This window comes from Halictus rubicundus, unplaced genomic scaffold (assembly GCF_050948215.1).
Source record: "Halictus rubicundus isolate RS-2024b unplaced genomic scaffold, iyHalRubi1_principal scaffold0047, whole genome shotgun sequence".
In the NCBI taxonomy this organism is placed as follows: Eukaryota; Metazoa; Arthropoda; class Insecta; order Hymenoptera; family Halictidae; genus Halictus; species Halictus rubicundus.
In genome coordinates, this window is record NW_027488588.1 from 905,638 (window position 1) to 925,965 (window position 20,328).

Genomic DNA, 20,328 nt, shown 5'->3' on the forward strand with positions numbered 1-20,328 from the left:
ATAATTATTATTCGCATTTCTATAATTTTTTAACACTATTGATGCGCATCCATTTTGAATATATTTTGTAACTGAATTTGAAAAAGAAATTAAATTGAAATTTACTATATATTTTCATGTATATTTCATTTAAACAACATAAATTTTAGCTTCAAAGAATCATGTAAAATATCAATTAATATTAATTGTGAAATTCGAAAGAGTTAAGAATTAATTAATCAATAATTATGTAGTTGATCGTTTTTTGCGAGATGTCAATCTATATGACTCAGAATGTAGTTGTGTTATTTTCTTTCACGTTTGTAGTGAGAAAATAAACGACGAACGCAATATGTTGTACGACACGTACGAACACAACTGCATTCATCGAGCTCGATCAGACTCGTCCAGTCGTGATGCCAGAATCATGGGACGCCGCGGCGCGGCGCGCCGTCCCACGTGGCGGGGGTGGGGGCAAACCCTTTCGCCGGCTTGGCCCCACTCAGACGTATCGTCGTCACATTACCAAAATATCGAGCGCCTGAACCGCAATCGATTCCCGGTTCGGCGAGACGCACATTTTGCTACAAATTTTAAACTAATAAAGATATCAATGCGATATTTGGACTAGAAATTTTTTTTAAATCGGGTTTGATGTCGTATACTGAAATATGTTCTATATTTCTGAAATAATTGTTTTTGTTGATTTTTAAGATAAAGCCGGATAAGATGGTCAAAAGTGCCTCCAAACCAAATTAATTTTTAGTCGCACCATGCTCAACAAAAAATTACGAAAAAATTCATGAATATTCTATCTAATATCATACACGACTGAGATTTTTTTCATAATTTTTGGTTTGCAAAATCGATTTTTCGAAAAAAATTCATATTAATAATCACGATGAGACACAAATAACATAATAACATAAACGTGGTCAACTGAAAAGTTCGATATAAAATCGTCAATTTTATGCTTTCGGAGTTGTTTAAAAATCGATTTTGCAACCAAAAATTATGAAAAAAATCTTAGTCGTGTATGATATTAGGTAGAATATTGATGAATTTTTTTTATAATTTTTTGTTGAGCATGGTGCGACTAAAAATAAATTTGGTTTGGGAGCACTTTTCATCATCTTTTCTGGCTATATCTTAAAAATGGACAAAAAAAAATTACTTAAAAATTATAGAACTTATTTCTGTACACACCATTAAACCCGATTTTTAAAGAGAATTAGTCCTAATTTTAAAAGTTGTAGCAAAATGTGCGCTTCGCCGAACCGGGAATCGATTGCGCTAATCGGTGGAACGCGTCGAATAGTCGAGCAGGCAGCTCTGACGACGTTACGAGTCGGCGGAGGGGTTAGACTCCCCCCCCCCTGCCGTGGGACGGCGCGGCCGCGTAGGCAAGATTCGTTACCGAAACCGTTTTCCATAAGAGTTTTCAATATTAATTTAGTCTTCGTTATTCTCCGATTTATAGCGAATTTAGATTCGTTTTTATCAGAAAAACATCTCCAATCGGCTCATAATATTTTCATTACGATATTTTTAATAATAAGACAGTTGGGTTCTGGTTGTTCATTATTAATAGGCAATGTGTTACAATGTTTCCTTTCGTAATTTCTTCCGATCGTGGTCTTGAGAATTTAAGTGGCTCATTGTCAGTCAGGCAAGCAGCTACCGGACACAACAATGCAAGCTCATAAGCATTGCTTAATAATAAAAATCTAATTTTTGCAATAATTTATTGTCATGTTATGAAAATATGAACAACAAATTGTAAATATTTTTCTGGTAAAAATGAGTCCAAACACGCCATAAATAGAATGAAAAGGATGTTAAGGAAGTGTGTAGGAATAAAGTGTAAATAAATATACATAATTACGCGGAATATTTACCAAAAAAGTAACATTAATAATGATATATTTAAATACTAGCAAAAATACATAATAATGTTTTTAATATGAATTCCTCCGCATGTGGGTGAATTTGTGCTTCTTGATGCTCCCTACATATACATACATGTACATTATATATGTATATGCGCAGATGATCTCCTAGAAAGAATACATTACAATTAGACATAAAAACATACTTTTACATATGTAATAAATTCTACTAGTTATTGGGCTTTAAAAATCAAGCCACGTTACTATTAAAACCAGATATACCATTATACGTATAATGCAATTGTAATAGCATGCCACTCTTTCATCTTAGTTCTTCTATTACTTCCCAATGCATTGATGTAGTACATGCAGTGGTCAAAGTAATAAAATTAACAGGATGGGCCACGTGAAGGCGTGAAAGAAGGTCTTATCCATCCCAGAGTACATTAAATGTTTACCAACATCAGCATACGTGTACAAACGTATACACCACAATAAAATATACGAAGTTATATATTTACACATTTTATTAAGTAAAAGAACATTGAGTGTACTCCGAATCGTGAAAAAAAGAATAAATCAAGCAAAAAAATCGTTAAGAATATAATACAAAGTCTTTGCATGATAATAAAACATCCAAACCAAACTACTACAATCACCATATTCCTCGAGCCAAAGCAACTACAAATGTATTTCAAATATTACAATGCAGCTGTATATATTTCTTAATTGCTTCTATAAAAAAATCATTTACAAAATGTTTATTAACCTAGTTTCCAGAATTTCATATACACGACGTATACGCAAATCTCTATGCATGAAATTCCGAAAATATGATTAATAACTGATTTTAATGAATTTATTATAGACACACTTAAAAAGTATATTGAAATACCAACAGGATTATCGATAAAAATGAAAAAATTTAAACATGTCTGAAATGCGATAATTTGGAAAATGTTTTCGCGGAATTTTTTATACATCTACATTTCTTGCCGAGCCACACTGTATCCTTATGAATTTTTACTGTTAATGTAAAATATACAATGTCTTTCTTATGTTCAGCGCATTCATCTTGGTTAAAGCAGTTTGGATATTTCTGTTCCACAGAACGTGAAATTATCGAAAATATCGATAGTTTATCTAATATGAATGCCTCGCTGCGTATGGATGGGTAAACCATGTCAAAAGTTTTATTTATAATTTTAAAAATGGCCGAAAAATGTACACTCGGGACACAAAGATGCCCAAATTCAATGTTATCGTGTACAATATATGCTCTAAAGGATAACAGTAGTTGCTCGTCTCGTGTGAACGTTGCATTATTCTCCAAAAACATATCGTAACACCTACGACATCCCGATTTTTCAATACATTTTTTAGCGATATACCCTGCAAAGTATTCAAGCGCACACGATTCTAGCTAGCACACCGATGTTGACAGTTCTTCAATATTATCGATTTCAATATTGTCATCAAAACTATCATCATCTGTGTTCTCTTGGATAGCAGACAATGAAGCATCTGATTCCAACGTGGCTGATTCACATTGTGCTATCATATCCCCCGGCATTAACGGTGCATCGTCATCAGGCATGCAGTTACCACTATGTATACTACGATTCAAATTCAATAATATATTTTTTTGAATTGCAAGACGCACCGCTTTTACCGAAGGATTGCGATCATAGGTGCCACCGTGCATTCGAAGAACGGAAAAAAAATGTTCAATGCAATCGCTGTTTAAGCGTGATGTTATAAGGAACATACTGCCTTCTTCTTTTAAATCGTTCCACAACTGCAAGGTGGCATTTATAGATTGCCGTAATCCCAAAAGACATGGATGTGTTTTACGACCGTTAGAAGAAAGTACAAACCAATTGCTCATGTTGGTAACATGCGCAATTAAATGTTGATCAATGTTATTAAAACACGAAATAGCACGCTTCATGGGATTTGGATCACTGGTAGATCGACTGTTTAAATTACCAAACAAATCATTAAGCGTTTCAAAGAAACTAGCTGTGTGTTGTACAGTATTTGTATTAATGCTACCAGTGAGTGAAGCGGTAAACATAGCAGCTGACACTCTTTTGCTAAAAACTTGAAGAGCAAGCTTACACTTCATTTTATCAAAAGAATTTGGAAAAAAATGTTTATCGGATAATTTGTAAGCTGCTCGCGTACTTTTATCTTTCTCCAAATTCCAGAGAAGTACTACATCGCGCCACGAAACTATACAGTCATTAATAGAAAAATCATAATTTAATAAATTATTCCTAATGCTCTTGAATAAATGTAAATAATCAAAAATGTAATACATTTTTTGACCATTTCTTATAAAAAAATGGCTTCTCAACAGAAACACGTTCATCTGCTACGCTTTGATAACTACTTCCCTGATCGGAAACAACTGCTCTGACTTTCAAACCTGTCTCATGCAGTGCATCTAATATTTCATCTAAAGTAATTGATAAATCATGTTTTTTAACACCAGTTTTTGATACAAAGAAAGCCAAAGGTTGTTTCCAATTAGTGAACAGCCCGCGTATCATAAATACAAGAACCTGTGTACCCACAGCTACATTTCTACCCAAAAATCCTAAATCTTCGAAACCTTCAATGACCTGCCGTTTTGGGTGGAAATCGAGACACTTTTTGATGGCCATTTCATCAAATACAAGGGTGGAATTACGATCTGCAATTTCCATGTAAGAAGATTTAAATTTTATCGCGTTAAATAAATTTGGACAAATTCCTGGCCAAATGTCGATTTTCCCGAACCATCGACTAATTGTGGATGGACTTGGCAAATGAAAACCAAAAATTTCACGCATTTTATGGTACAAAACGGGAGAAGTGTAGTGCATTGTAAGGCATAATTGTTGCTCCTTTTTCGAAAAAATTCTCCACGATTTGAGTTTAAGCAATATGAGGATGACAAATGTCAATAAGTACCCGGAAATTCTTTTAGAAATTGCGTTCTTCAAACATGTATCATCGATATTGCCTGAAGAAAGCTTATCTTGCAACCGATTTATTGCCTTACACTTTGCCCGCAATTGCAAGCGAAGAGCCTTATATTTTTTCTTCTCTTCCTCTAATTGCACCTAGGTTTCCATTAGCTGCTGTTCCAAACCATTACAACTTTGTATTGATGACATGTCATCCTGTATAGACATAGTGTCTGACTCAGTGCTAAAACTATTATTATTCATATCGGACGAATGAAAAATTTCCGGTACGGCATCTTTGCGCAGTCTACCCGACGCGTAAAAAGAATTATTAGAAAAATGTTGACTGCACACATATTGATTTTGTAATATTTTATCAGACATTTCCACCCAATCATCTACGCCACAGTTAATCAGGCACGTTATGCACCTATCACTATCTCTCGTTGGAAATGAATGAAAAGAAATATTGTTCGTTGTAGTACGGTTTGTTAAACCACAAAAGGAATAGGCACACTTTTTATAGTGAGTTTTCCGTTCATTCCGCTTCATTGTATGCGAGAAATAGGATAGCAAAGTGATTAGAGAGAAAATAAGCAGATTACGGAACACTAGCTTTCTATAATAGTAAATGCGATATTTACTAAGCGCATGCAATATAAAATAATATATATGTATGTATATGATTTACCTGAATATAAGCTTCCCCATGTAGAAACGTCTCCTTCGATGCACTCGCGTAACAGGCGTAACGAAATTAAAAGGACACAACATTCTTTTGTTTCATTCATCATTTATACAATACTAGTTCTGGCTGATACGGTAGGATCTGACACGGAATGGTAAGGGGGCTCTAGAGCCCCCCGAGCGTGAGACAGAAAAATACATTGGGTGATTGGTCTACTCCTATACCTCGTCTATGGTAGAAGTATCGTTTGAGGGATACTGTGTGTACCGCACGGGTCGAAGCGAGACAGTCGATCATCGCATGATCGCGGTTGTTCCTTCGAAACCTCGACAGAGCGTACTCTGAGGCCACGAATCGTGCCAAAGAGTGGACTGCTGGGTCCCGAGGAACTGCCGTGGTTTTCTGCGAGTCTCGTCCGGATCGGGACTATTTCTTTTCACGCAATCGCTGTTTTTCTGTCGTGACCTTAATCGAGCCTACTCTCCTACTTCGTACGATCGCGGCTACTCTGTCGTGACCTAATCAGAGATTACTCCAAGGCCACGTATCGTGACAAAGGGTAGACTCCTGGGTCCCGTAGAGCGACCGAGGTTTAGTGCGAGTCTCCCCCGAATCCGTACGATAGAGCATCGCACGATCCCGAGTATTCCGTCTTGACCTTTGTCAGAGATCACTCCGAGGCCACGTATCGTGCCAAAGGGTGAACCTATTGGTCCCGTGGAATAACCGAGGTCTAGTGTGCGTCTCTACTGAATCGAGACGATCGAGCCTTGCACGATCGTGGGCACTCTGCCGTGACCGGTACCCGAGAACACTCCGAGGCCATGTATCATGCCAGAGAGTAGACTCGTGCGTCCCGTGGAGTGACCAAGGTTTAGTGTGCGTCTCCACCCAGGCCACTTGTACGAACAGCGGGCAGGTGCCTGGATGGTTTGACGGGTACGATGTCGTTCGATCGCGGAATTCGGGTCAGATTGGAGCAATCGGACTTTGCACGATCACGGGCACTCTGCCGCCGCCTTGTCTCAGACTGCTCAGAGGCCACGTTACGTGCTGAAGGGCAGGCTCATTGGAAGCGTAGAGTGAAGGCGATTTTGTGTGTGTCTCCATCCTGATCACTCGTACGATTGTCCGGCCGAGTGTAAGGGTGGTCAGACGGGTCACGAACTGCTTTTCGCGGGCCGTGATCCACGCTGGGTCATTATTCTAAATTGATTCCGAAAACCGGACGTAGAGTCGAGCGAGCGTACCGCGAGCGATCGACACGCGTTGAAACGATTTATTTACGCGTCGCGAACCTTCGACGCAGGAGCCCGACGCGTTTTGTTTTACTCGTCACCGCGGTGGTATTTGTTTTGTATACAGTTCTTGCCAGAATATAGATATCCTTTGTTACCATATCTGGGTCTATAACATCTCATTTAACTCGTCCAAACCTCGCCGCTTTCCAGTGCCTGGAGGCACGAATCCATTCTATCTCGCGAACTCGCGGGTTTTCGAAGAATAGGGTAGTAGCAGGCCCTGCGAAACGATTAAAGATAATTTCGAGAAGCGAAGTAGGGATACAGGTAGCAACGTATTCGGGTAGAGTGAAAAGAAAGGAAAGTACGGTTACAACCTTCGAATAACGAATAAAGATAAAGTATCTTTTATTCGAATCGTTATTTATATAATTTTTTATCTAAATAATGCCCAACTCTGGTAGGTACGCCACGTCTGATGAAGCAGGTATCGATTAGAAAGAAATAGGTAAACCGGCGGCGGATGTAGAACGGAAATAAATTTTTAGACTTTATATGTTTTTGTACGATTGCGACGATTTTGTTAAAATTTGTGTACCGTTAAAATCAATTTTTTAAGAGCTCACAATAAAGGGGAGGAAAGATGTACCTACGTAATACGGAAATTAGTTTTTCGGGCATATTTGATTTCATAAAATTGCCACAATTTTTTTAAATATACGACGAAGCGTACTCTTTGCAATAAGACCAGAATTAAGTCGATTAATTTATCAGCCATATTTATTTCCGTAGAACCACGAGAATCTTTCTAACCAGTCACCACAAGGTAGTCCGTTTCTAATAGAACAAACCTTAAATCGATTCATCGATTTTTCTCGAATAAATTCTCAAAAATGTCCTCTTTCACAATAACGGAGGAGTAAGGTTCGAAACTGAATTATGACTGTGCGGAGACTATATCAATACTTTGCCCCATGTTTTGCCCGTAGCAAGGCTCAAATAAAAGGAAGGAAACGAATGATAAATTATCTTGTTTAATTAGAAAATTTGAGAGAAACGAGAAGGTTCAAGAGACAGGGCTGGCGAGCCTGCGAGTTGTAATTCGCTCGTTTGATTTCGTCGATCAATGTCGCTCCGATTAAATGGAATTTTCGCTATCGATACAAGCACTTTAAGCCGTTCAGAAGGTACAAGCCGCCAGATAGACTGCTCCAATGGTGCCAAGATTACACGGGAGAATCTACCAAGGATTCCCGGCGCGTCATGTCGATACGTTCGATTTGGTGTATCGGTTTCTTCCACTTTCTCTTACACCCTCCCGCCATCCCACTCTCTCTCTCTCTCTCTCTCTCTCTCTCTCTCTCTCTCTCTCTCTCTCTCTCTCTCTCTCTCTCTCGCTGGAATTCATGGAATCCCCGAGCGTAGTTCCAACAGAATGTTCCAATTTACCGGAACACAATCGCCGACTGTCGAATGGCGTCCAATTGCTCCAGAGATTCATCCGTCCGAGATCAAATATCTCAGACCAGGGTTTCGCATGTTTGACAAATTGTTTCTCTCCAGTGCCCATTTAGCTGCGATATTATTCATCAACGAGCTTATCTCCTGCTTCGACAACCGAGCCACTTGTTTGGCTTCCGTGTAGGATGAAGGGTATGAAATCGCCTTCTGGACGGCCATTAATCTAAGAAATTCATTCGTTGATGTCCTGTTCTCGGAAAATTAGTTGGATCAACAATTGCGAAGCTTGTTGGGATCGTTTATCATTATGTAAATTAAAATATCTGCAAAACTAATAATTTTTCGACATGCTCAACACTTTTTTGAAATATACAAACACGGATAGATTCGTGTGGGTTGGTACGAAAATATCCTGTTGTACAATGGCGGGACACGATTTTTCCATTGCAGCAGCTTTGATGAAGTCGATGCTTTTTGCAGCTCATGGAGATTTATATACGATCGTTAAAGAGATAGTTGAGTCATTAAAAATAGTATAAGTAGACTGCGGGTTTGTATGCGTCCATAGAATTTATACATTTCAATTCGATGCAAAATTAAAATATGGTATCCGCTTCCAGCATTGAGTTTCAAGACTCTAAGGGATCAATTTTCGAGTATCCGGGATCAATTATCGAGATTGCACGTTGAAGTAGAGAGAAAAGTCATCGAGTAGCTCGGGCGATAGAATTCTAATGCGAAATAAACCAAAGACACACCAAAAAAGAGATCAAATTTATTTCCCTTTTAAATCATTTAAGCGTTTCTAGATTTTCTAAATGCTTCTATACTGTTTTGCGTTTGATCCATCCATTTTTAATTAACAGTCTTGTTAATTATTGTTCGTTTAGCCTGGGATGAATAATTCTTCAAAATATAATTGTTAAATACGATGCTCTCATTCGGCTGATGCAAAGCTTTTAAATTCCGCGAATTTGAATGTGAAGATATTTAATCTCCCGATCAAGGAATTTCGACGGAACATAACGAATAAGAGTTTAATGTTTCCGTAGGAATCGGTGTCAGGCGTGGCCAATAATTGCATTGGTACGTTTTCAGCGACGCACAGTGTGTCGAGTATATGGGAATTCGGGAAAAAAGTCATAACTCTTAAATTATGAAATTTTCGAGTAAAGTATCTTAATACTTTTTGAAATAAAATGCAAAGGCGAATCGATTGGTATATAAAAAAATTTTTTTTTTAATTATTAAAAAAAAATTTCTTTTTTAATTGCGATAACTCTTATGTTTTAATAAATTCTTATGTTTTTTTTACTGCATAAAACGTAGTTTACAATTTTAACGAAAATTTAAAAAAAAAGTACAATACTGTATACATTACTTATTCAAATCTTCACAAGGAGGAATTAAAACTTAGGAATCCTTAAGAGAATTCCTTTATTTTACCTAGAAATAAATAAAATGAATAAATTAATTAATTAATAAATTAACATAGATAATATGTTATTAAATAATATGTGTACGTACTATACTACTTCAGCTTCACTATCATCAGAACAAGTGTTTGAGTTGGAATCTGATAAGTAGGATGTTTCATTTAATAATAAATAGTCTCTTATATCTGCAAAATCCTTTTTTTCTTTTTTCGTATGTTTTTTTTTTTATAATGGGCAATAATTGGATCCAACTCCAGTAGAAGACGATTTAATAGGTCTTTATTTGAATTTTCTCTTGATGTCTTGCGGGTATTATGTTCCCGAAAATATTTTATATTTTTATGTTGAGCCTCTAGAGCTTCTTCGGATAATTTGCCAATAGGAACAATTGTATTTTTAATAATTTCAACTGCATGGAAAAGTAATTTATGCGTAGTTACCGGCATCACATACCAATTATAATGTTTTAAATATAATTCTCTAGCTTCTTGAATTATTTCTTGGAATTTAATTATATTTATATTTTCTCCGCTTGAGCAAATGTGAGCAGATTTAAACCAATGCGAAATTAAAGTTTAATGTGCCACCAATTACTGTAAAAAATTCACGGGTGTACTTTGATGTACTTTTTCTAAAACTCTAATCAAAGTTGATAAATGTTAAACATAAAAAATTAGGACAAACTGCGATAATTTAAAAAAACTTTTTGGGAGATTGAAGGTCTAATAATGCTAAACACACCCTGTAAAAATCAAATTAAAAAACCAAATAGCTTGCGAGGGACGCATGTTTTAAAAAATGCGCGGAATTTGACAGTGAAGTTTCAGCCTCAATTTTAATAACAAATTGATTTATTCAGTTAAAATTTAAGGCAGTTTTAGAAACTACGTTTTGTTACGAACATTTTAGGATACATAAATTTGCAGATCTTACACTTTGATTTTCGGACTTTTTTCCATTGGACGACACACTGTGCGACGCAAGGAAAGAGAAACATTGTTCCGGTGAGGAGAGGTGTTCTCACTTTTGTTAGTTCCACTGCCATAATTCTTCCAGCCACGAGGCTCAGGGACAAACAGTTTCTCTAGAAATAAAGCATCGCCCATAGAAAGGGCAATTTTTTTTGCGCAACATAAGTCTTTTGCACAAAATGTGTGTCGCGGTGGGCACCACCCACGTGTTCTCAGCAAATACCACTCTTTTCTTCAGTTGAAACAGAAGCATACTCTTTCAGGCCGAACCCAGGCCGAGGGAGGAGAATTTAGAGGGAGAATTGCTTACAGTTTTTGAATTCATCCAGATTTAATCAGATGATTTAATCACAGATTTAATCTGTGACCAATTGATACGATTATAGAAAACATGACGACGGAGAGAGAAATAATTAACGCGTTTGCTACTAGTGTTTGCTACTAGCGGTTGTTTTGGCAACAAGCTTCATCATATGATATTCTTCAAAACGTCCTCTTTTAAAATGTGGTGTCATATACGATCGGTAAAATATCGATGGAAATATTAATAATTACAGTATAACCTCGCCTGTTGCAACCTCATTTATTGCATGAACTCCTCGTTCGTTCCACGTTCAGTGTCCCTAGATGAGGAGGGAGAGCACGAATTGAGGGGACAAAGTTACCCTCTGTTTGCAGAAGACTTGTAGAAGAGGAAATTCAAAAGAGCCAAGAACATGTGGGGAAGAGTTCCGTGAGAAGAGTGAAGGAGAGAAATGCGGACAGTGGGGCCTCATTCTCTCTCATACCACGGGCTAGGAGCGTGGAAGTAGAGGGGCGGTCTATTGACCATCCCTAGTGAGGTTAGGTTTTTAGTGGGTATGGGTACGCCGAACGTCTGCGACCTGAGCCCCACACTACCCCATTCTGGGGTGTGCGTACGGCATTTTCCCCCTCACCCTTAAAAAAAAAAAGAAGAGGAAATTCGAGCGGCGACAAGTATTGATCTGGCGACTATGTCCGTTGCCAGGGACGCTGTTACGAGTTGCTGGATCTTGTTGCGCACCCTCGATTTTGCACACATTTTCGTATTAATACAGTGGTGAGACAACACACCGATAGAAATAATTAACGCGTTCGCTACCAGCGTTTGTTTCGGCAATATTTCTTTAAGGTGTAACATTTTATCAAACGCAACACATCCTCTTACGAAATGTGAACAATATATGATTACAAAAACGCGAAGAGTTTCTCTCTGAATCGTTCTATGCTTCATATGTAATATTGAATGTCTACGTGGGGAAAATTAATTTGATTTTTCTTGCACGAATGAAATCGCGATTGCCATACACGCGCGACAATTTCAACGACCGACTCTGTGAATTCATTTGAGGAAAATCAAATAAGAAAAACGAAATGCAGATAAAACAAGATTGTTTGCAGCGTTCGTAACGCGATCGTTATTACACAGTTCCGATGAAATAGTATTTTGAAGGAGAGTGAGAATCGAACGAGTGAATCGTTTTATTGTTCAAATAAAATACTCTGACTTTTCGCAAACGAGGACTTATCGAAATAACAAAAAAGTCACTAAAATCAAACGCGTAATTCTCCAAGTATGCAAACGATTTGGAATAAATTGAACCATTTACTGAAATAATATTTTCCTCTGTCTTTAGAGCAGAGCCTGTTACGAGGATGCTACCTGATAATTGCGTTTCTACCCCCTATTCGATGATAGTGTTATACCAGTATTACAGCGTCGTGTAATGTCCACAACTGTAATAAGACAATTTTTTAATAATTGGACCAAACGACTTTAATCTTTTCGAGATATTAGAAAAATTAGTGTCACAAACCAACAGAATTTTTTTCAAAAAATTGCAATTGGTCACAATCGTAGAGAAAAATTTGAGGGTTACTTTTTATTACCGTTTTTTATTCGGGCCTGTCTTGAATATTTAAAAACTGCATTTGTTAAATATTTGTCCTGAAGACGGAATTTTTCATTTCTCGCTAGAACATTTCTACAAAGAAAATATCTGGGTTGTATGTCTTGTTACTTGATCGTTTCGAGGTACTTCGATGTTTTATTTCGATCAACGCCATGTAGGTCATCTATGGGAACAGATGCCTGCCCCTGGCAAAACGCTTTTCCCACCAACGTGGTCGGCTAAGCTGAGTCGTACGAGGGAAAAGACGAAGGGGCACCGCAGCCCGGTAAAGATGCGAGCTGCGCGAAAGAGATTTGGTAGGGGAAGCAAGCGGCTCCTACCGTGCCATTCCATGTTTTCACAGCACATTCTTGTGCAGCGTAATTGTTTTATTCTGCATCATTATTCAAGTACATCAATGTTACTGATACGCATACTGAAAATTTCATCGAAATCAGTTGACGAAGAAAAAAACAGCGTTTTCTACTAAGGATCTCCATAAGAACGATTGAATTTTGTCAGTACTTGTAGATTGTATTTATTCTGTTTTTTTTTTTATTCTATAATTATTACAGAATATTTTTTGTTTAAGAATCATTATTTTATAAATATCGCAATAATTTCCAAAGTAATTTTAAATTCTGATATTTTGTTAGATTGTCACCTAGTAATCACTTTCATATTTCCTATATGTGTAAACTCCACACAATCCAATTTTGCAAAAACTTTAACAGCTTCTATCTCAATAACTATTTGTTTGCGACATATTGTTCCTTTCAAGCTTTTTCTCTTCTCGATCAGCAGAAGGTGTCAATGTAAAAAAGAAACTGTAACAACAAGTTTCTTCGTTATAAACAATTTTACGGCAAGTTTCTCTTATAAACGTCCACCGATCCAGAGATGTAGATTCATCCCTAGGACGGATGACCGTTACTATTTATACACCCTGTACATAATCTGCTTCATACAAAGGTAATAGGGGTATCGTATAGGGGTAACAATAAAGGGAACGAGACAGGGGATTCACAGCTGCATCAGAAAGGGGATTCGCATAGTTACAAGACATTTTAAATTCGGGGGCCGGCAGGCATTTGGCCTTGACTGTCACGCTGTGTTACGCTGTGCCTTTTTTTCTAAACATTTTACGTCTTCAATAAGTAAGTAATCAATTAAAAATGCATACCACCGTGTTTGTACATGTCTTTGCTACGTCTGTATAGAGCCTTTTTTTCGATACGAACACTAAATCTCTCGAAATTAAGAGAATCTCTTAGCGGCAGCCATCTTGTGACGTCATACTTGCTTCAGAATTCGAATTTTCTGCCGAATATTACAAATTACTCCACGATGAGGTAGAAATTCGCAATTTGGACTCTATACAGACGTAGATTGGACTTTTAGGAAACACAATTGACCACTTCTAAACTGCTCATTGCAATATTGAAGCGGCAGTTTGTCTAGATTTTGACCCTTGCATACGTATATGGATTTCAAACCATGCCGGCCCCCTTAAGGGTGCGTGGCCGTTTGAGATCTCCAATGCTATCGGAGAGTGCTATTCCTATCTTGCAAAATAAAACACTGACGAATTTTTCTCTCGAGAGTAAATCGCGACAGTTTTACTCTCAGAGACACGACTTATGTTTTTTTAATGTAATTTTTCAGCATCGTGCGATACCGAAATTCGTTTTACAAGGAAAGTTTTCCTTGTGATTAAAAAAATTTGAATCAGTGATATTTTTTAATTTCAAAATTTACGTCCACAATCAGAGACCTCAAAACGTTATATTTCAAATTTTTGCGGAAATCAAATAATTTTTGCAAATACACGACCGCCATTTTTTTTAATTTTGAGTGCGGATCTGTAACCGGCGATCCCGAAAACCTTAGAATACTAATTTTTTAACAGAACGAACAATTTCGTAACGTACACGTTCGCCATATTGGATCTGCCATTTTGTTTTTTTAAATTTTGCGTTCAATTTCGTAATCAGCGACTTCGAGCTGATCGACTTTCGAATCAAAACATTAAAACACAAATATTCAATTAAATCTGGGTCCATGACGGTCTTCCTGGAAATTGCAATCCGCCTAGGTAAGGGGCCACTTCTGTAAGGTCCTGGTCTGCGCAGGGACATGATCGTATGCAGGAAAAAGAAGGAGATATTGGTGGAAGATTCGCTTCCTTGTTGGTCTAGTGATGGGATATTGATCGGATTTGTTGGCGCAGGCGCGACGATTGTAGCATGATTAAAGTACAATTTTGGCTAAAATGGGGTACTTTAGTCATCCCGTATAATTTCGCAAAATGATTTGATTATGAAAAATGAATGTATAACATGTGTATGCCAATCAAATGGTAATAATAATTTATCAAAAATATGTAACACGCTTGTTTCGTCGTCTCGTCCTGGACACTTCCGGTTTTTCCTGCCAATAATAGTACCCCACTACTGTCGTCACAATATAGATACATTACTGCGCCGGACGCGCATGCGCAAAAACCCCGACGAAAATCCCCCCACTGAAGTAGTCAGGTCATCCGGCTGACGGAGCTTGCGAGTTAGTCTTGCCTAAGCCGTCGAACCGTCGAACCAGATCTACGCGATGAAGGTATGTAACTTTTTAAGTTTTATATAAAAATGTTGTTTAACCCTTTGCACTCGAAGCTATTTCAATTCCAAAATGAAACATTTCTTCCGACCTAGAATATTGCCCTCCTATATATTTTTTTTCATGTTATATATACGAAAATAGTGCAACTTACTCGTACAATACCGAATGTTTAGTAATTTATTAAATACAAACAAATTTGATAATGTAAAAAATATTTTGAATAATGATACAACAATTTTTAGTGGTGCATTACAGTCATCATTCGAGTGCTAAGGGTTAATAAGACTTTTGGACACCCCCACCCCGAACCGCTCTTTTCGAAATATGACATAGATTATTCTAGTCCTTTTTTACATGCTGCACACCAAATGTTGTCGTTTTTGGCGCAAATGTCATCTTATTTATTTAATATATCTTATTTACCCGGTTACCCGAGTGCCCAGGAGATGCCCCCGCGCCGCACCGATTTTGATAAAATTTAAATATACTGTAAAACTCAATATTCTGAACTTTCTCCTATACATATAACCGCTGTTCAGCATTAATTTATGAAATATTCGCGAAAAACTGGAGCTACTACTACATTGAATTTTGCCTGTATGTGTACGTCCGAGGGGTGCGTATGTGTCAGCATGGTACGATCGCGCGACTATTTCTACAGATATATCACGGTGTTTGTGCCCTTCGGCGGCCGTTGTCACAACCAAGTGCGTCGCGGCGATCGATTTCTTCGGTTGTTTTCCCCTAAAAGTCGCGTCGCGGACTTCGCGTTTTTTTGTTTCGACCTACCTCGTTTTTAACTTTCCGGCACGTAGTCACCTCAGAGCAGCCATTTGCAATGGTCGCGCTAGTAACGAACGCCATTTCGCGACGTGCCGGGTGTAAGTACGTATTATCGGGTTTGGTTTGGACTACATTTGGATTAGTTTTCGAGGTAGGTTTGAGTTAGTCTTGAGTTAGATTCAAAATTTACTGTGCAAAATTCAATGTTAGTCTATATCACCATATAAAATATATTTCTTTTGCAAAAAAATTTATATTAGGATGAAAATTGACATGAATTGTCTCTTTATTTTCCGAGATATTCGAAAAAAACTGTCTATTTTGATGAAAAATTCTGCCTATTTTGAATGACCGAATTTGATCTTTAGGGCGGGGGAGGGTTCTTTGGTTAAAATCCACAAGGAGATTTTTATTATCCACCCTATGAAATTATCGAGTCGAAGGGGTCAATGTTCTTAAACTTTGCAATCAAATTCACAGAAGTAATTTATTCATGATATACTATTGTATATGTATCCATTGAGTTCATAAACGTTAAATGAAGTCTTCACAAGTGCAAGTATTTCAGGTACAGACGATTTCTAATTGCACCGCAAACGATCCCTTCATTTATTCTGAAGTTGTCCCTACAATTTATTTTCCTTACCGCGTGTAGTAGCTTGAAAACTTTACCTTCTGCCGTTGAATACATGTTATTATTTATTTTCAGTGTTTTAAGTGTGAGGCCGGCCATTGGATGCAATGTGGGTTCGCTGTTCACCTCACTGACTGGTTCCTCGGTCACCCCAGGGCCTCGTGTTTTGTTTTCAACAGTTAAGAAGAAATTTTACAGGTATTTTCTCATTATTTCTTTATCAATGTTTTAATTTGAATAGATCTTGTTTTCTTGAATTTGGAATTTATAGGATAGGGGTCTTAGGGATTGCTATTCCCTTATAACTTCTGCGAAATATATTCTTTACGTTCCTTGAGTTTTAGTGCCTTATATATATATATTAATATATACATTAATAACCAAATTACGAGAAGTGCCCGAAAACAGGCCATTTGTCCGCACTGTGCTGCGGTCTCTTTATTTTCCGAGATATTCGAAAAAAACTGTCTATTTTGATGAAAAATTCTGCCTATTTTGAATGACCGAATTTGTTCTTTAGGGCGTGGGAGGGTTCTTAAACAGAGAAACCCAAAGATCATACCGGTAGGAGACGACCTCACACACACACAAACGCAAACTTTGTCCTGTTCAAACTGCGTTGAAACTTCTGCCCCTATAATGGTGTTACGTCCCGAGTGGGACGTATTATGATTTTTAGGGGATAGGACGCAGTTTCGAACCTACCTGCATACACTGGCTACGGTTCGGGAAATGGAGGATCGTTTAAATAAATTTGTACCCTTATTTCGAAACTAACAAAATTATTGATTTATTCAAAGTGAGGTTCTGAATCAGAGATTGCAAATTTGATTTTACACATAGGGATTATATAGCGCGTATGCTAGAGTGCTTACTAGTACTTCGTTTATGACAATAATAACAATAATATTAGTATTACCGAGTCTGTGGGAGTCGCTTCGAATTTGTTCGCAAAAATAGTAGTCGCTAGGAGTCGCTTCGTATTCACTCGCCAAGTACAGGAGTCGTTGGGCACTGCAAGCACTTCGCGGAACTTTAAACTAAAAACCGAACTGGACTGCTATTGTTTATATCTGGGAGAACTGAATGAACTTTGACAAAACGTAACTCACTGGATGAAACTTTTATGACGGAATGAACTGAGTTTGAGGAGTTGGTTCCCCCTTTTTATAAGATGGACAGTCCTTTGTTTTTCAAAGATGCTGGCTCAGGAGTCTCTACCTTGCATCTTTTTACCTTCTTGATGTCTTCTGGCTAGTGTGTCGACACTCCTACTGAGGCGTCCGAAAGTGTCGTCAGTCCGCCTGTTGGACTTCGCGGGGTCGTAAATCCCGTTTCTCTTGCTCGCGGACGATATTCGGGCCTTGACGGAGTTACGGGGTAGTTACGTCTAGTTGAAATGAAACTCGACGTTTTGGAACAACACTTCAATATATTTTAACTTAACATTTACAAGTCAGTTGGCGAGGTATGACGCGTACAACGAGTTTTCTAGACGCGATCGATTTGTGTTTTCTTCGAGGTATCTTAGCTTTCTGCGGTTCGGTGTCGTGTCGTCTATAAAGTCAACTCGGGCTCTTCTTCTATTGGTTAATGGGTGGTGCATTTGGTCGTCGGAGTGGGGATGCGATTTGGTGGAATTGTGTTTAGATGATCTGAATGGATTAGGTGTGAGAGATATGGGAAAGATGGTCTGGAAAATTAAATGTTTGTGTATTGCCCCTTCAATGGGCTCGTTCACGGAGGTCTCCAAGTGGTGTCCGATGACACTCCAAATCTTGGGACCGTCGCTTCGCCTAAAGTGTTTTGGCTATCGCAACCGACCGTGTTTATTATAACTCACGTTCGGTCTGTGTGGGACCGAACATGCCGCCCGCCTTGAACTATTTAGTTCAATAATATATACAATGTGATTTTACGATTTGCTACGATATGTGTTATGATTTGTTACGACAAGATTCAAAATAAGACTATACGATAGATACATTTCGTTATAACTAGATTAAACTAAAGTTATACAAATGTAAACGAATAAGTAAGATACGAATAATGTAAAGTGTTTATGAGAACAAACAAAACCAAAAAAGGAGACACGCGAATATTGTTTATGTTCTTAACCTATGGGTTAGCTTCGTATTAATCTACGCTTTGTTAGTGATTATTCGAATATAAAGAAACGTCTTATTACATTAGATCTTACATTGATCGTATAACGGAAGTGGAGCTACGCGTTTTACACAACGTTTGTACTCTCCGTGAATCGTTTTTACGGTGACTACGCGAATGACACCGTCCTGACCAGGATGCACTGCAGTAATACGTCCGAGTGGCCACTGCAATGGGGGGGCATCGTCTTCTCTTATGATTACCAGCACGCCCACGGCAATACTCGTTGCTCTTTGTTTAAACCACTTTTTCCTTGCGATTTGCTCCTGCAAATAGTCTTTGGCCCACCGCTTCCAAAAATGTTCCCGCATTAGTTGTATATGCTGCCAAGACGATAGTCTGCCGACTGGTGTTTCAGTGAAGTCGTAGTCTGGCACACTTGTTAAAGGTTCACCGACAATGAAGTGGCCAGGAGTCAATGCTTGTAGGTCGTTGGGATCGGTGGACAATGGAGTGATGGGACGGGAATTCAGAATGGCTTCTATTTGGTTTATGAATGTTAGTAACCCCTCGTACGAAAGCAACGTATTACCAATCGTCCTTACCAAATGATGTTTTGTTCGGCGAACTGCTGCATCCCACAAACCGCCAAAATGCGGAGATCGTGGTGGAATAAAGTGCCAATTTATGCCTTCGTTGGCCAACGTGGTCGAGATTGTGTCGTTTGTCGTTTTAGATTTGAAAAATGCGTATATTTCTTTGAGTTCCCGGCTCGCGCCTGCGAAGTTTGTTGCGTTATCCGAATAAATATCGGAACTGATACCTCGCCGTGCAAAGAATCGCCGTAACGTTGCTAAAAATGCGTTTGTGGTCAAATCACCGACGATTTCAATGTGTATTGCTTTGGTACAAAAACATACAAAAATGGCTAAATATATCGTAACTCTATTCCGATTTCGCTGTGTTTTTTCTTTTATGAAAATTGGGCCGCAGAAATCAACACCGGATATCTTGAACGGTCTTGTAAACGTGACTCTGTCGTTGGGCAAGTCTCCCATCTTGTACTCGACAACCGGGGGTTTTGCCTTAAAACAAGTAACGCATCCGTGAATTATTTTTCGGATTATACCCTTTCCGTTCGGAATCCAGAATTTATGTCGTAGAGCATTAAGTGTGCTTTGAATTCCAGCATGAAAGTTCTTTATGTGATAGTCTGTGATAATTAGCCTTGTAACGGAATGCCCTTTGGGCAGTAACATTGGATGTCGAGCGTTATAGGGCAATTCTGATCTGGATAATCGCCCACCGACCCTCAATATGCCATCGCTATCTATGAATTGTAAGGAATTTAAACAGACGGAAAGCATTAAATCATTTATTAACAACACGTCTTTCTCCGGTGTCCGACCTGACGAGACTGCTCGTCCTTTTATCGTCTCGTTCGTTTTTCGTTTTTCGACGTTCGTTTTATCAATAATATGAACATATGAGTATTTGCATGAACAATATATACAGTGACGGATTAAATCTTAGCTTACAACTCGGCCGTCCTGACGACAAATCGTCCCGATTTACCATCTTGAAATCAATCGCTAATCACGGCGCAAAGTAGAACAAATTTGAACATAAACATAACACGCAAAAGTAACAATGAAAC

General features: G+C 38.1%; 1 protein-coding gene and 1 long non-coding RNA gene across 2 annotated transcripts; both read right to left on the bottom strand.

Moving 5' to 3' along the window:
- Positions 1 to 1,885: 1,885 nt before the first annotated feature.
- LOC143363417 (uncharacterized) lies at positions 1,886 to 2,496 on the bottom strand. The gene is made up of 2 exons (XR_013083819.1): positions 2,151 to 2,496; positions 1,886 to 2,036 (listed from the first exon to the last, which is right to left on the bottom strand). It is a non-coding gene; the product is annotated as an uncharacterized LOC143363417 (long non-coding RNA).
- Positions 2,497 to 17,398: 14,902 nt separating this feature from the next.
- On the bottom strand, positions 17,399 to 20,249 carry LOC143363455 (uncharacterized). Its single transcript, XM_076804033.1, has 4 exons — positions 20,210 to 20,249; positions 18,816 to 20,001; positions 17,678 to 17,728; positions 17,399 to 17,579 (listed from the first exon to the last, which is right to left on the bottom strand). The coding sequence occupies exons 1-4, from the start codon at positions 20,247 to 20,249 to the stop codon at positions 17,399 to 17,401; spliced, it is 1,458 nt and encodes a 485-aa protein (XP_076660148.1).
- Between the last annotated feature and the right edge of the window lie 79 nt (positions 20,250 to 20,328).

What these genes read in the sequence shown, in the direction of transcription:
- LOC143363455 (XM_076804033.1), bottom strand. Translation starts at nt 20,249, where the DNA reads ATGGTAAATCGGGACGATTTGTCGTCAGGACGGCCGAGTT. An exon ending in GTAAAAACGATTCACGGAGA is followed by an intron (nt 17,729 to 18,815) that starts GTACAAACGTTG and finishes TCTTATAAAAAG; the next exon opens with GGGGAACCAACTCCTCAAAC. An exon ending in CGTCATAAAAGTTTCATCCA is followed by an intron (nt 17,580 to 17,677) that starts GTGAGTTACGTT and finishes AAGTGCTTGCAG; the next exon opens with TGCCCAACGACTCCTGTACT.